Here is a 14862-nt window from a genome sequence, read left to right as displayed (position 1 = left end):
ACATGGCTGTGATGTACTGGGCGTAGGGTCCAGTCGCTGGGCGCTGGGCGTGGGCGACCCCTACTGGCCTGTGTCTGTAACACTGCTCAGCGGGGGGGCGCCCTGGGGAACCACAGGCCATGGCCCAGCCGGTTCTCACCCGGGCAGGGAAGGGGTTTGAAGAGGGGAAGGGGGGGGGGGCTTGGAGAAGGGGCAGGTTTTGGCTGGAATGACATGGAGAGAAGACTAAGCCGAGTGCTGGGGGTTCGGGGCCCTGTGGGCCCCCAGCGGTTGGAGGCTGCCTGCCCCTCACTTCGATGCCCACACGGAACCCGGGCTGGGCTGCACGGCGCAGAAGCAATAACCCCCCATTTGACTGGCTGGTGGAGTCTCCTCTCGCTGTAGCTGGGGTGCAGAGTGGGGGGTCCCCGTGGCCTGCTCTTGGCACCTTCCGTCGGGCACACTCCGTGGCCCTGGCCAGCCGGGAGAGCAGCACTGACGGGCCGAGCTGGAACGCCCTGGCCCCAGGAGCAACCGCCCCACCCGCGATCGCCCTGGGCCGCTCAGCCCTGGCTCAGTTGCGCTCAGCTCCGGGATCGCCCTGGGCCACGCCCCATGAAGGCCTGGCCGGGTGGGTCCCTGCGGAGGCCTGGCCGTGCCGTGCGCTGGCCGGGCGGGTCCCCGAGGAGGCCTGGCCGTGCCCTGTGCTGGCCAGGTGGGTCCCTGCGGAGGCCTGGCCGTGCCGTGCGCTGGCCGGGTGGGTCCCTGCGGAGGCCTGGCCGTGCCGTGCGCTGGCCGGGTGGGTCCCTGCGGAGGCCTGGCCGTGCCGTGTGCTGGCCGGGTGGGTCCCTGCGGAGGCCTGGCCGTGCCCTGTGCTGGCCGGGTGGGTCCCTGCGGAGGCCTGGCCGTGCCCTGTGCTGGCCGGGTGGGTCCCTGAGGAGGCCTGGCCGTGCCGTGCGCTGGCCGGGTGGGTCCCTGCGGAGGCCTGGCCGTGCCGTGTGCTGCCCGGGTGGGTCCCTGCGGAGGCCTGGCCGTGCCCTGTGCTGGCCGGGTGGGTCCTTGCGGAGGCCTGGCCGGGCCGTGTGCTGGCCGGGTGGGTCCCTGCGGAGGCCTGGCCGTGCCGTGTGCTGGCCGGGTGGGTCCCTGCGGAGGCCTGGCCGTGCCGTGCGCTGGCCGGGTGGGTCCCTGAGGAGGCCTGGCCGTGCCGTGCGCTGGCCGGGTGGGTCCCTGCGGAGGCCTGGCCGTGCCGTGTGCTGGCCGGGTGGGTCCCTGCGGAGGCCTGGCCGTGCCGTGCGCTGGCCGGGTGGGTCCCCGAGGAGGCCTGGCCGTGCCGTGCGCTGGCCGGGTGGGTCCCTGAGGAGGCCTGGCCGTGCCGTGTGCTGGCCGGGTGGGTCCCCGAGGAGGCCTGGCCGTGCCGTGTGCTGGCCGGGTGGGTCCCCGAGGAGGCCTGGCCGTGCCGTGCGCTGGCCGGGGGGGTCCCTGCGGAGGCCTGGCCGTGCCGTGTGCTGGCCGGGTGGGTCCCTGCGGAGGCCTGGCCGTGCCGTGTGCTGGCCGGGTGGGTCCCTGGCTCCGGGGGGCTCAGCAGCGCGGCAGTTTGGCTCCCACTCCCCGAGAGCCCCCCTCTCTCCCCAGGCTGCCACGGGGGACTGGCTGCGGGACATGCCGGGCGCAGCGCGGAGCCGGGCCCTGGGTCCGCCTGCCAGGCTGCTGCTGGGGCCGCTGGTCTGGCTGCTGTGGGCGCCGGCGGCGCTGGCTGAGGGGTAAGGACGCGTCTCCCACGGGGGCTGTGCCGGGAGCCGCCAGCCCAGGGCTCGCCCGCCGGCTCTGGAGCGCCCAGCCCCCGTCCTCGAGCCCCAGGGGGCAGCGCCCGTGGGGGGGTCTGACCCCTGGGCCCTGCGGGGCCGTTCTGCCCGCCCCGTCCCACCCCTGGCCCCAAGGGGCAGCGCCGGCCAGGGGGCAGAGCTCGCTCTGTGTGTGGGGGGTGGGAGGGCTGATCCCCCTGGTGCTGCTCAGGAGAGGGGTGAGGCAGTGCCCGGGCAGGGGGAGGGGGAACTTGGGGGTCCCCTGCTCCCCCACTACAGACAGCTGGGCCCCTCCGACTCCAGCCAGCCCCTCGGCCTTTTCCAGGAGCCCCACCCCACAGCAGCCCCTCCCTGCCTGTAACAGGGACTGGGTGGCAGAACCCCTCCCCCCCCGCTGGGCCGGGGTGCCACAGGGGGTCTGGACCCTGCTGCTTGGCCCTGCGACGCCTGGTCTGGCTGGAAGCCTGGGGGTGGGCACAGCCTGGGCAAAGGGGGAAGGGCGACTGGGAAGGTCCAGGGCTCGGGTTTCGGAGGGCTAGGGTTAGGGGTCTGGATTGGGTCCGGGGCCCCGTTGGGGAACTGGCTCAGGGCTCCATCAGGGGGCTGGGTCAGGGCTCTGTGGGGGGCTGACTTGGGGCCCTGTGGGGGCCAGGTCAGGGCTCTGTGGGGGGCTGGCTAAGGGCTCCATTGGGGGTAGGGTTGTGGCTCCATGGAGGGCCGGGTCAGGGCTCTGTGGGGGGCTGACTTGGGACCCTGTGGGGGCCAGGGTCGGGACTTTGTGGGGGCTGGGTCGGGGTTCTGTGGGGGGCCGGGTTGTGGCTCCGTGGGGGGCCGCGTCGGGGCTCCGTGGGGGGCCAGGTCTTGGCTCCGTGGGGGCCGGGTCGGGGCTCCGTGGGGGGCCGGGTCGGGGCTCTGTGGGGGGCCGGTTCGGGGCTCCGTGGGGGCCGGGTCGGGGCTCCGTGGGGGGCTGGTCGGGGCTCCGTGGGGGCCGGGTCGGGGCTCCGTGGGGGGCTGGTCGGGGCTCCGTGGGGGCCGGGTCGGGGCTCCGTGGGGGGCTGGTCGGGGCTCCGTGGGGGCCGGGTCGGGGCTCCGTGGGGGGCCAGGTCTTGGCTCCGTGGGGGGCTGGTCGGGGCTCCGTGGGGGCCGGGTCGGGGCTCCGTGGGGGGCCGGTCGGGGCTCCGTGGGGGGCCAGGTCTTGGCTCCGTGGGGGCCGGGTCGGGGCTCCGTGGGGGGCTGGTCGGGGCTCGTTGCCAGGTCCAATCCGGGGGCCGGCGCTGTTGCAGGCGCTGGTGCGAGCGGACAGAGCGGGTGACGGAGCAGGCGGAGCTGAGCCCCCGGCGGGAGCAGGCGGTGCCCTGCGCGGAGCTGCCCCGCTACCAGCTGGCCGGCTGGCACCTCGACCCGCACAGGACGCGCCAGGCCGGCGCCCCCGCCTCCCTGTGCCACGTCTACAAGTGAGTGCCCAGGAGAGCCCCCCCTCTGCGCCCCTCCCCCCTGTGTGCCCCCCTCTCTGCGCCCCCCCCTCTGCGCCCCTCCCCCCTGTGTGCCCCCCTCTCTGCGCCCCTCCCCCTCTGCGCCCCTCCCCCGTGTGCCCCCTCTCTGCGCCCCCCCCTCTGCGCCCCTCCCCCCTGTGTGCCCCCCTCTCTGCGCCCCCCCCTCTGCGCCCCTCCCCCCTGTATGCCCCACCTCTTTGCGCCCCTCCCCCTCTGCGCCCCTCCCCCCGTGTGCCCCACCTCTCTGCGCCCCCGCCTCCCTGTGCCACGTCTACAAGTGAGCGCCCAGGAGAGCCCCCCCTCTGCGCCCCCCCCTGCGCCCCTCCCCCCTGTGTGCCCCCCTCTCTGCGCCCCTCCCCCTCTGCGCCCCTCCCCCCTGTGTGCCCCCCTCTCTGCGCCCCCCCCCTCTGCGCCCCTCCCCCCTGTATGCCCCACCTCTCTGCGCCCCTCCCCCTCTGCGCCCCTCCCCCCGTGTGCCCCACCTCTCTGCGCCCCCGCCTCCCTGTGCCACGTCTACAAGTGAGCGCCCAGGAGAGCCCCCCCTCTGCGCCCCCCCCTGCGCCCCTCCCCCCGTGTGCCCCACCTCTCTGCGCCCCCACCTCCCTGTGCCACGTCTACAAGTGAGCGCCCAGAAGAGCCCCCCCTCTGCGACCCTCCCCCTCTGCGCCCCTCCCCCCTGTGTGCCCCACCTCTCTGCGCCCCCGCCTCCCTGTGCCACGTCTACAAGTGAGCGCCCAGGAGAGCCCCCCCTCTGCGCCCCCCCCTGCGCCCCTCCCCCCTGTGTGCCCCACCTCTCTGCGCCCCCGCCTCCCTGTGCCACGTCTACAAGTGAGCGCCCAGGAGAGCCCCCCCTGTGTGCCCCACCTCTCTGCGCCCCTCCCCCTCTGCGCCCCCCCTCTGCGCCCCTCCCCCTCTGCGCCCCCCTCTCTGCGCCCCTCCCCCCTGTGTGCCCCACCTCTCTGCGCCCCTCCCCCACTGCGCCCCTCCCCCCTGTGTGCCTCACCTCTCTGCGCCCCTCCCCCTCTGCGCCCCCCTCTCTGCGCCCCTCCCCCTCTGCGCCCCACCTCTCTGCACCTCTACCCCTCTGCGCCCCTCCCCCTGTGCGCCCCCCTCTCTGCGCCCCTCCCCCTCTGCGCCCCACCCCCTCTGCGCCCCACCCCCCTCTGCGCCCCACCTCTCTGCGCCCCTCCCCCTCTGTGCCCCACCTCTCTGCGCCCCTCCCCCTCTGCGCCCCTCCCCCTCTGCGCCCCACCCGCTCTGTGCCCCTCCCCCTCTGTGCCCCACCTCTCTGCGCCCCTCCCCCTCTGCGCCCCACCTCTCTGCACCTCTCCCCCTCTGCGCCCCCCTCTCTGCGCCCCACCTCTCTGTGCCCCTCCCCCTCTGCGCCCCACCTCTCTGCGCCCCTCCCCCTCTGCGCCCCCCTCTCTGCGCCCCTCCCCCCTGTGTGCCCCACCTCTCTGCGCCCCTCCCCCACTGCGCCCCTCCCCCTCTGTGCCCCACCTCTCTGCACCTCTCCCCCTCTGCGCCCCTCCCCCTCTGTGCCCCTCCCCCTCTGCGCCCCACCTCTCTGCGCCCCTCCCCCTCTGTGCCCCCCTCTCTGCGCCCCTCCCCCCGTGTGCCCCACCTCTCTGCGCCCCTCCCCCACTGCGCCCCACCTTTCTGCGCCCCTCCCTCTCTGCACCCCTCCCCCTCTGTGCCCCACCTCTCTGCGCCCCTCCCCCTCTGCGCCCCACCTCTCTGCGCCCCTCCCCCTCTGTGCCCCCTGTCACAGGCTATGGGGCGTCCCTAGGCCCTGCCCCCCACCCACAGCCAGAGGGGACTCTCTGGCGGCAGGTAGAAGAGAAGGGTTATCGGGCCCCAGGGACCGGGGAGCAGGAGCCGTGGCCTGTCTGGGGGGGACGGAGGGGCCCAGAGCCCTGCCCAGCCCCCCTGGCCAGTGAGGCTCCTTCTTCCCCAGCCATTGCTCCCAGCCCCAGGCAGCCCCCCTCCTGCCTTGTCCTGCTTCCCGGCCCCACGGCTGTGCTGGCCCCTGGCCCTCAGGAGTGAGAGCTGGGCTACTTCCCCAGGGAGTCACCCCCAGCCGCCCCTCCTCGTGCTGCAGGGCCTGGGGAAACTGAGGCACGCACACAACCTACCCCCCCCACAGCCAGAGTAACTAGAGTCCCACTATGCCCCCCCTTCCCTCTGTGCCCCCCCTGCCCCCCCCCGTCTCGCCCTGTCGCTGCCTGCAGGCCCCCGGACACCAGGCCCCTGGTGTGGAACCGCACGGTGCGAGCCTGCTGCCAGGGCTGGAGCGGGCCCCACTGCACCCAGGGTGAGGAGCTGGGCACAGGGCGTCGGGAGGGGCGTGGCCGGGGTCCTGGGGGGGCACAGGGCGTCGGGAGGGGGCGGGGCCGGGGTCCCGGGGGGGCACAGGGCGTCGGGAGGGGGCGGGGCCGGGGTCCTGGGGGGGCACAGGGCGTCGGGAGGGGGCGGGGCCGGGGTCCCGGGGGGGCACAGGGCGTCGGGAGGGGGCGGGGCCGGGGTCCCGGGGGGGCACAGGGCGTCGGGAGGGGGCGGGGCCGGGGTCCCGGGTGGGCACAGGGCGTCGGGAGGGGGCGGGGCCGGGGTCCCGGGTGGGCACAGGGCGTCGGGAGGGGGCGGGGCCGGGGTCCCGGGGGGCACAGGGCGTCGGGAGGGGGCGGGCCGGGGTCCCGGGGGGGCACAGGGCGTCGGGAGGGGGCGGGGCCGGGGTCCCGGGTGGGCACAGGGCGTCGGGAGGGGGCGGGGCCGGGGTCCCGGGTGGGCACAGGGCGTCGGGAGGGGGCGGGCCGGGGTCCCGGGGGGCACAGGGCGTCGGGAGGGGGCGGGGCAGGGTCCTGGGGGGCACAGGGTGTCGGGAGGGGTGGGCCGGGGTTCCGGGGGGGCACAGGGTGTCGGGAGGGGGCGGGGCGGGGCCGGGGTCCCGGGTGGGCACAGGGTGTCGGGAGGGGGCGGGGCCGGAGTCCCGGGGGGCACAGGGCGTCGGGAGGGGGCGGGCCGGGGTCCCGGGGGGCACAGGGCGTCGGGAGGGGGCGGGGCAGGGTCCCGGGGGGCACAGGGTGTCGGGAGGGGGCGGGGCAGGGTCCTGGGGGGCACAGGGTGTCGGGAGGAGGCGGGCCAGGGTCCTGGGGGGGCACAGGTTGTCGGGAGGGGGCGGGGGTCCTGGGGGGCACAGGGTGTCGGGAGGGGCCGGGGTCCTGGGTGGGCACAGGGCGTCGGGAGGGGCTGGGGTCCTGGGGGGCACAGGGTTGTCGGGAGGGGGCGGGCCGGGGTCCCGGGGGGCACAGGGTGTCGGGAGGGGCCGGGGTCCTGGGTGGGCACAGGGTGTCGGGAGGGGGCGGGCCGGGGTCCTGGGGGGCACAGGGTGTCGGGAGGGGGCGGGCCGGGGTCCTGGGGGGGCACAGGGTGTCGGGAGGGGGCGGGCCGGGGTCCTGGGGGGGCACAGGGCGTCGGAGGGGCCGGGGTCCTGGGGGGCACAGGGTGTCGGGAGGGGCCGGGGTCCTGGGGGGGCACAGGGTGTCGGGAGGGGCCGGGGTCCTGGGGGGCACAGGGCGTCGGGAGGGGCCGGGGTCCTGGGGGGGCAGGGTGTCGGGAGGGGCCGGGGTCCTGGGTGGGCACAGGGTGTCGGAGGGGGCGGGCCGGGGTCCTGGGGGGCACAGGGTGTCCGGACGGGGCGGGCCGGAGTCCTGGGGGGGCACAGGGCGTCGGGAAGGGGCCGGGTCCTGGGGGGCACAGGGCGTCGGGAGGGGCCGGGGTCCTGGGGGGCACAGGGCGTCGGGAGGGGCCGGGGTCCTGGGGGGGCAGGGTGTCGGGAGGGGCCGGGGTCCTGGGTGGGCACAGGGTGTCGGGAGGGGGCGGGCCGGGGTCCTGGGGGGCACAGGGTGTCCGGACGGGGCGGGCCGGGGTCCTGGGGGGGCACAGGGCGTCGGGAGGGGCCGGGGTCCTGGGTGGGCACAGGGTGTCGGGAGGGGGCGGGCCGGGGTCCTGGGGGGCACAGGGTGTCGGGAGGGGGGCGGGCCGGGGGTCCTGGGGGGCACAGGGTGTCCGGACGGGGCGGGCCGGGGTCCTGGGGGGGGCACAGGGCGTCGGGAGGGGCCGGGGTCCTGGGGGGCACAGGGTGTCGGGAGGGGCCGGGGTCCTGGGGGGCACAGGGTGTCGGGAGGCGGCCGGGGTCCTGGGGGGCACAGGGTGTCGGGAGGGGCCGGGGTCCTGGGGGCACAGGGTGTCGGGAGGGGCCGGGGTCCTGGGGGGCACAGGGTGTCGGGAGGGGCCAGGGTCCTGGGGGGCACAGGGCGTCGGGAGGGGCCGGGGTCCTGGGGGGGCAGGGCGTCGGGAGGGGCCGGGGTCCTGGGGGGGCCCGTTCTCCGCTGACCGTGCCCGTCGCTGTGCCCAGGCGAGGCCCTGCTGGGTCTCTGCTTCTCCACGTGGCAGTGCCAGGCCGGGCCGGGCGCCTGGAACCGGTCCCCTGCTGAGCATGGCCGAGTGCTGCGGAGCGCCCCGTGGGGGCGCGGCTGGAAGAACGGCTCCTCCGCGCCCTGCCTGCGCTGCGCCCTGCCGCCCCTGCCAGGCGAGTGCCCCCGGCCGCTCCCTGCCCCACGGCCGCCCCAGCGGGTCCTGCACGCCCCGGGGCCCCGCGCTGCCCGCTGGCTCATCGCTCCCCCTCCTCCGCAGGTGACCTGCCAGCCCCCTTCCTGCTCCGGCCCTCGCCCCCCACGGCCCTGCTGGGGCTGCCCCGGCCTCGCCCGCGCCTCTCCGCCACCTGCGCCACCTGGGCCGGCTCGGCACTTCCGCAGCTTCGACGGACGCACTTCCGCTTCCCCGGCGCCTGCACCTACCGCCTGGCCGCCGACGCCGAGGGCACCTGGGCCGTGCACATCTCGGGGCCCGGGGCCTGCGCGCCCCCCGGGCCCTGCCCCCGGGTAGCGTCTGCCGGGCCTCTGGGGCCAGCTGGGGGGGGCTGGGAGGGGCCGGGGGTTCCCCGGGCACTGCCCCCGGGTAGCGTCCACCGGGCCTCTGGGGCCAGCTGGGGGGGGGGGGAGGAGAAACGCTGGGAGGGGCTGGGGGGGTGCCAGGAAGCCTGGGGGCAGAATCCCGCTCCCCCCCCCAGAGCTCCGGGCACAAGGCCCTGCGGGCGGAGGAGTTCAGCCAGGCCTGCCTGGGCCCCGGGGGCCGCTGTGGGGTGCCATGGTGTGTGGGGAGCCCCCGACCCCGCACCCTCCGGCAGGCAGCCGTGGCTCCGCCAGGGTCTCCTGCTGCTCCGAGGTCCAGCGCAGCGCGGGCTCCATGTGGACACGGGGGGATGGGCTGAGCCTCAGTTCCCGGAGGGGAGGGGTTCACAGGCCCCTGAACCCCCTGTACAGTTCTAGGTCTGCTCTCACTCCCCCACCCGCAGGGCGTCCCTGCACTGCCCTCTTGCTCACTCCCCCCCCCGCAGGCCCTGCGCATGCTCTTCGGGCCGGACCTGGTGGAGGCCCGGGGCCGGAACATCTCCGTGAACGGGGCCGTGGTGCCGGTGGGGGAGCCGCTCCTGCAGGCCGGTGAGGGGGCAATCCGTGGGGCAGCACTCGGGGGTCTCGGAGCGGTGGGGCAGGCGATTGGCTCCCCGGTGCCAGCCGGGCAGGAGAGCCGGGGGGGCACGGGGGCTGTGTGTGCCTGGGGGGACTCTGGGGGCCCCGGGGCGAGCTGGGAGCAATGGGACGGGGCTAAGGGGCCCCTAGGCCGTGCCCAGGCGGGAGGGGCAGAACGGCCCGGAGGTCCCTGGCGCTGGACCCGGCTCCTGGCAGGGGCCCTGCCACGCGGCCCCGGCTGCGCTGAGCCGCCCCCCTCCGCCCCCAGGCATCAGCGTCCGCTGGCTCGGGGACTTCGTCCTGGTGGAGAGCGGCCTGGGCGTGCGGGTGAAGGCCGACGGGCGCGGGACGGCCTACGTCACCGTCAGCAGGGAGCTGAGGGGGCACCACCCGCGGGCTCTGCGGGCCCTACAACGACGACCCTGCTGGTGAGTGTGGCCCCGGGGGGGCCCCCTGCCCCCCGTGTGCCCAGCCTTGGGGGGACCCCCCTGCCCCCCGTGTGCCCAGCCTTGGGGGGACCCCCTGCCCCCCGTGTGCTAGGCCCTGGGGGGACCCCCTGCCCCCCGTGTGCCCGGCCTTGGGGGGACCCCCCTGCCCCCCGTGTGCCCAGCCTTGGGGGATCCCCCTGCCCCCCGTGTGCCCGGCCCTGGGGGACCCCCCTGCCCCCCGTGTGCCCAGCCTTGGGGGGACCCCCCTGCCCCCCCGTGTGCCCGGCCCTGGGGGGACCTCCCTGCCCCCCGTGTGCCCGGCCCTGCGGGGACCCCCTGCCCCCCATGTGCCCGGCCCTGCGGGGACCCCCCTGCCCCCGTGTGCCCGGCCCTGCGGGGACCCCCCTGCCCCCCGTTTTGCCCGGCCCTGGGAGGCCCCCTGCCCGCTCTGTGCCAGGCCCTGCGGGGACGGAGCCAGGCCTGAGACAGTGGGGATTGTGTTCACTCCTGCAGTCCCTGTGTTCACTCTGCTTTGTGGTGCCGTGTGATTCCCCTGTCCTGTGCTGTTCTGGAGTAACTCTGAGTGCGTGCCTCAGTTTCCCTGGGCACTGCAGCACTAGCTGTGGGAGGAGGGGGCGGCTGGGCTGACTCCCTGGGAAAGTGTGTTCAGTGTGTGGGGTGGGGCTCCAGGGCTGGGGCAGTGGTTTGGGGTGCGGGCGGGAGTTTGGGGCATGGCTCTGTGAGAGTATTTGGGTGTGGGAGGGGGCTCGGGCTGGGGCAGAGGTGTGGGAACTGGGCTGAAGTGGGGGTGAGGGATGTGGGGACTGAGGACTCTCTGGACTGGGTGTGGAGCTGAGGAGTGTGGGGGTGGGAGGGATTGCCGGCTGACCCCGGGGTGTAGGGTGGGAGGGGGTTGCCGGCTGACCCAGGGGTGTAGGGTGGGAGGGGGTTGCCGGCTGACCCAGGGGCATGGGTGCGGGAGGGGGTTGTCTGCTGACAGAGGAGCGTGGGGTGGGAGGGGTTGCCGGCTGACCCAGGGGCGTGGGGGCGGGGAGGGGGTTGTCGGCTGACAGAGGAGCGTGGGGTGGGGGGGTTGCCGGCTGACCTAGGGCGTGGGGGCGGGAGGGGGTTGCTGGCTGACAGAGGAGCGTGGGGGTGGGGGGGTTGCGGCTGACAGAGGAGCGTGGGGGCGGGAGGGGGTTGCCGGCTGACCTAGGGGCGTGGGGGCGGAAGGGGGTTGTCGGCTGACAGAGGAGCGTGGGGATGGGGGGGGTTGCCGGCTGACAGAGGAGCGTGGGGGCGGGAGGGGGTTGTCGGCTGACAGAGGAGCATGGGGGCGGAAGGGGGTTGTCGGCTGACAGAGGAGCGTGGGGATGGGGGGGGTTGCCGGCTGACAGAGGAGCGTGGGGGCGGGAGGGGGTTGTCGGCTGACAGAGGAGCGTAGGGGTGGGGGGGGGTTGCTGGCTGACCTAGGGGCGTGGGGGCGGGAGGGGGTTGTCGTCTGACAGAGGAGCGTGGGGATGGGGGGGGTTGCCGGCTGACCTAGGGGCGTGGGGCGGGAGGGGGTTGTCGGCTGACAGAGGAGCATGGGGGTGGGGGGATGTCGGCTGACAGAGGAGCGTGGGGGCGGGAGGGGGTTGTCGGCTGACAGAGGAGCGTGGGAGTGGGGGGGGATGTCGGCTGACAGAGGAGCGTGGGAGTGGGGGGGGATGTCGGCTGACAGAGGAGCGTGGGGGCGGGAGGGGGTTGTCGGCTGACAGAGGAGCTGTGGAGTGGGGGGGGATGTCGGCTGACAGAGGAGCGTGGGGGTGGGGGGGGATGTCGGCTGACAGAGGAGCGTGGGGGCGGGAGGGGGGTTGTCGGCTGACAGAGGAGCGTGGGGGGGGGTTGTCGGCTGACAGAGGAGCGTGGGAGTGGGGGGATGTCGGCTGACAGAGGAGCGTGGGGGCGGGAGGGGGTTGTCGGCTGACAGAGGAGCGTGGGAGGGGGGGGTTGTCGGCTGACAGAGGAGCGTGGGGATGGGGGGGGTTGCCGGCTGACCTAGGGGCGTGGGGGCGGGAGGGGGTTGTCGGCTGACAGAGGAGCATGGGGGTGGGGGGGATGTCGGCTGACAGAGGAGCGTGGGGGCGGGAGGGGGTTGTCGGCTGACAGAGGAGCGTGGGAGTGGGGGGGATGTCGGCTGACAGAGGAGCGTGGGAGCGGGGGGGGTTGTCGGCTGACAGAGGAGCGTGGGAGTGGGGGGGGTTGTTGGCTGACACAGGAGCGTGGGGGTGGGGAGGTGTGACGTAGTGGGGGGTACTTGCTGGACGGGGCCCTGGGCCCCTGTTGGGAACCTCCTCGAGTTCCGGGCCGCCAGCCCCTCGCTTGCTCTGGCTACGGGTGGTGACCAGCGTCCTGTGGGGTCCGTCTGGCCACTCCTCTAGGTCACCCCCCATTAGCACGTCGGTGGGCAAGTGCGGGTGCACCCCCACTTCCTTGGGGCCCTCCTTGGCCTCCCATTTCAGATGCACCCTGGCTACGGGTACCTTAAAGGGGGTGCTCCCTATGCCCCTCAGTGTCAGCTGAGTGTCGGGTAGCATACGGTCTGGGGCCACTATGTCGGGCCGGGCCAGCGTCACCTCCGCCCCCGTGTCCCAGAAACCCGTCACCTTCCTGCCATCCACCTCCAGGGGTACGAGCAGTCCCTCCGTAGGGGCCGCCCCGCCCCCACCCGGTGCACGGAGAAATCCTGTCTCCCGAGGGTCAGACCTCCCAGGGGAGGGGCACTGAGCATCCTTCCCCCTCCCTGAGCGGAGGTTTGCCGGCCAGCCCCTGCCTCTGGGGCAGCCTGCCCTTCCTCCCGCCCCAGCCAGTTAACCCTGGAAAGTCCAGGTCCTGGGACCTGTTCTTGCGCCTGGGGCATTGAGCCCTCTTGTGGCCTCGTTGCCCACAGCGATGGCAAGTTAGGTTCTGTGGGCCCATTCGGGTCGGCTCTGCCCGGGCCCTGGCTGGTTCTCTGGGGTATCGATGACTGGTCCTGGTCCCTGGGGCTCGCCTCGGAGGTGTCCTCTCTCCGTTGCTCCGCCGAGAACCGGTCTCTGCGCGATTCTCTTTCTCTCCGGGACTCCCGTTCACCCCCCGGACCGGCTCTCCGTGAACTCATCCGCCAGTCTCCCGGCCTCCTGGGGGGGTCTCTGGTCTCCGGGTCCTTGAGCCACAGCCTCAAGCACGCCTGGCTCCAGGGCTCTTGCTTCTACGGCGCCTTGTCGCTTGCCGCTGGGAGCTTCATCCACGGGGTGCAGTGCATCCCACTTCTGACACCAGTGTGACGGCGCGTTGGGGTTCCCCGTCTCCTGCACCCCGAAATGCACAAACAGACTGCACCAGCCAGTGGAATTGAGGGTGGTTTATTGCTCCTCCAGCTCAGCGCAGCACAGATGGAATCTGGTTACAGGAACTGGGCTAGGACGCCTCAGGCCCCCTTGAGATAGGGGAGTCCCAGCCCCCCTCCCCAGTCCCTTATTCCCTGCCTTCCAGCCAGGAACTAACTAACCCTCTCCAAGCCCTGCCCCCCAGCCAGGGCAGCATCCACCTCCCTTTGTTCCTCTCCAATGGGGGGTGTCTGGTTCAACAAGTTTGGCATTACCTCTGCCTAGCGAGGTTTCCCTGCTGGGTCTTGCTCCAGACAGCAGGGGTCACCACAGCCCAGCAAGTACCCCCACTACGTCACAGGGGGTTGCCGGCTGACCTAGGGGCGTGGGGGCGGGAGGGGGTTGCCGGCTGACAGAGGAGCGTGGGGGGGGGGGTTGCCGGCTGACCCAGGGGCGTGGGGGCGGGAGGGGTTGTCGGCTGATAGAGGAGCGTGGGGGTGGGGGGGTTGCCGGCTGACAGAGGAGCGTGGGGGTGGGGGGGGTTGCCGGCTGACAGAGGAGCGTGGGGGTGGGGGGGGTTGCCGGCTGATAGAGGAGCGTGGGGGTGGGGGGGGTTGCCGGCTGACAGAGGAGCGTGGGGGTGGGGGGAGTTGCCGGCTGACCTAGGGAGTGGGGGCGGGAGGGGGTTGCTGGCTGACAGAGGAGCATGGGGTGGGGGGTTGCCAGCTGACCAGTGGTGTGGGGGCGGGAGGGGGTTGCCGGCTGACAGAGGAGCGTGGGAGTGGGGGGGGGTTATCGGCTGACACAGGAGCGTGGGGTCGGGGGTTGCCGGCTGACCCAGGGGCGTGGGGGCGGGAGGGGGTTGTCGGCTGACAGAGGAGCGTGGGGGGGGTTGCCCGGCTGACAGAGGAGCGTGGGGGGTGGGGGGGGGGTTGCCGGCTGACCTAGGGGCGTGGGGGCGGGAGGGGGTTGCCGGCTGACAGAGGAGCGTGGGGGTGGGGGGGTTGCCGGCTGACCCAGGGGCGTGGGGGCGGGAGGGGTTGCCGGCTGACAGAGGAGCGTGGGGGTGGGGGGTTGCCGGCTGACCTAGGGGTCGTGGGGGCGGAGGGGGTTGTCGGCTGACAGAGGAGTGTGGGGGTGGGGGGGGGGCTGCCGGCTGACAGAGGAGCGTGGGGGTGGGGGGGGGCTGCCGGCTGACACAGGAGCGTGGGGGTGGGGGCGTCCCGCACTCCCAGGTCGTACCCACCCTTGGGCCATACCGGTCCCCGTGGCTCCGCGCTGCCCCCCACTGGCCCCCCCGGTGCCCTCGGGGCGCTGCCGGGCCCCTCCCAGCCCCGCTGTGCTTGCAGACGACTTCCTGCGCGTGGCCGGGGACGTGGCCGCCTTCGCCGCCAGCTTCGGCAACTCCTGGAGGGTCCCGGATGCCAGCCCAGAGGTACGGGGAGGGGCTGCACCCCAGAACCCTTCGCCCCCTCCCACCACTCCCTCCCCCGCCGGGGGCTGGGGCTGAGGGTGGACACACCATCACTTGCCTGCTGGGAAGGGGGACAGCCCAGGCTGCAGGTGCGGGGAGCGGCTGTGGGGGCACCAGGTTGGGGGGGGAGCGGCTGTGGGGGCACAGGCACCAGGTGTGTGGGAGGGAGCGGCTGTGGGGGCGCTGGGCACCAGGTGTGGGGGGGAGCGGCTGTGGGGGCGCCGGGCACCAGGTGTGGGGGGGGAGCGGCTGTGGGGGGCGCCGGGCACCAGGTGAGGGGGGGAGCGGCTGTGGGGCGCCGGGCACCAGGTGTGGGGGGGGAGCGGCTGTGGGGGCGCTGGGCACCAGGTGTGGGGGGGGGGAGCGGCTGTGGGGGCGCTGGGCACCAGGTGTGGGGGGGGAGCGGCTGTGGGGGCGCCGGGCTGGGAGGTGTGTGGGGGGAGCGGCTGTGGGTGGGGGTGCTGGGCTGGGAGGTGTGGGGGGGGGAGCGGCTGTGGGGCAGCACCAGGTGTGTGGGGGGGAGCGGCTGTGGGGCGCCGGGCTGGGAGGTGTGTGGGGGGGAGCGGCTGTGGGGGCGCCGGGCTGGTGGCTGGGGCACGTGGCTCTCACGGGTGTTTCTGTTCCGCCGGGGGCAGCTCCTGTGCCAGGACGTGGCGGAGGCAGGACCCGGCTGCGAGGTCCCGGAGGCCGTGAGGCAGGAGGCGGAGGCCACGTGTGGGGAGCTGCTGGCCGACCCCTTCCGCCGGTG

General features: G+C 75.1%; 1 protein-coding gene across 2 annotated transcripts; it reads left to right on the top strand.

The window, feature by feature from the left end:
• Positions 1-1400: 1400 nt before the first annotated feature.
• Positions 1401-14862, top strand: LOC142823892 (SCO-spondin-like). Of its 2 annotated transcripts, XM_075915634.1 has the most exons (9): positions 1405-1739; positions 3065-3235; positions 5506-5588; positions 7689-7862; positions 7967-8214; positions 8730-8832; positions 9131-9290; positions 13990-14075; positions 14750-14862. In XM_075915634.1, coding segments are annotated over exons 1-8 (1041 nt in total). In that variant the 5' UTR covers positions 1405-1638; the 3' UTR covers positions 13991-14075; positions 14750-14862. The 2 variants fall into 2 exon arrangements, with proteins under 2 accessions (XP_075771750.1, XP_075771749.1); XM_075915635.1 differs by lacking the exon at positions 7689-7862 and having other exon boundaries at positions 1401-1739.

The sequence above is a fragment of the Pelodiscus sinensis genome, unplaced genomic scaffold (assembly GCF_049634645.1).
Source record: "Pelodiscus sinensis isolate JC-2024 unplaced genomic scaffold, ASM4963464v1 ctg110, whole genome shotgun sequence".
NCBI classification, from domain to species: Eukaryota; Metazoa; Chordata; order Testudines; family Trionychidae; genus Pelodiscus; species Pelodiscus sinensis.
The sequence above is the reverse complement of the archived record's forward strand: the minus strand, read 5'-3'. Positions and strand labels throughout refer to the sequence as shown.

Coding starts and splice junctions, on each gene's coding strand:
- LOC142823892 (XM_075915634.1), top strand. CDS start 1,639: ATGCCGGGCGCAGCGCGGAGCCGGGCCCTGGGTCCGCCTGCCAGGCTG. Junction 7,863..7,966: donor CGCCCTGCCGCCCCTGCCAG/GCGAGTGCCCCC, acceptor CCTCCTCCGCAG/GTGACCTGCCAGCCCCCTTC. Junction 8,833..9,130: donor GGAGCCGCTCCTGCAGGCCG/GTGAGGGGGCAA, acceptor CTCCGCCCCCAG/GCATCAGCGTCCGCTGGCTC.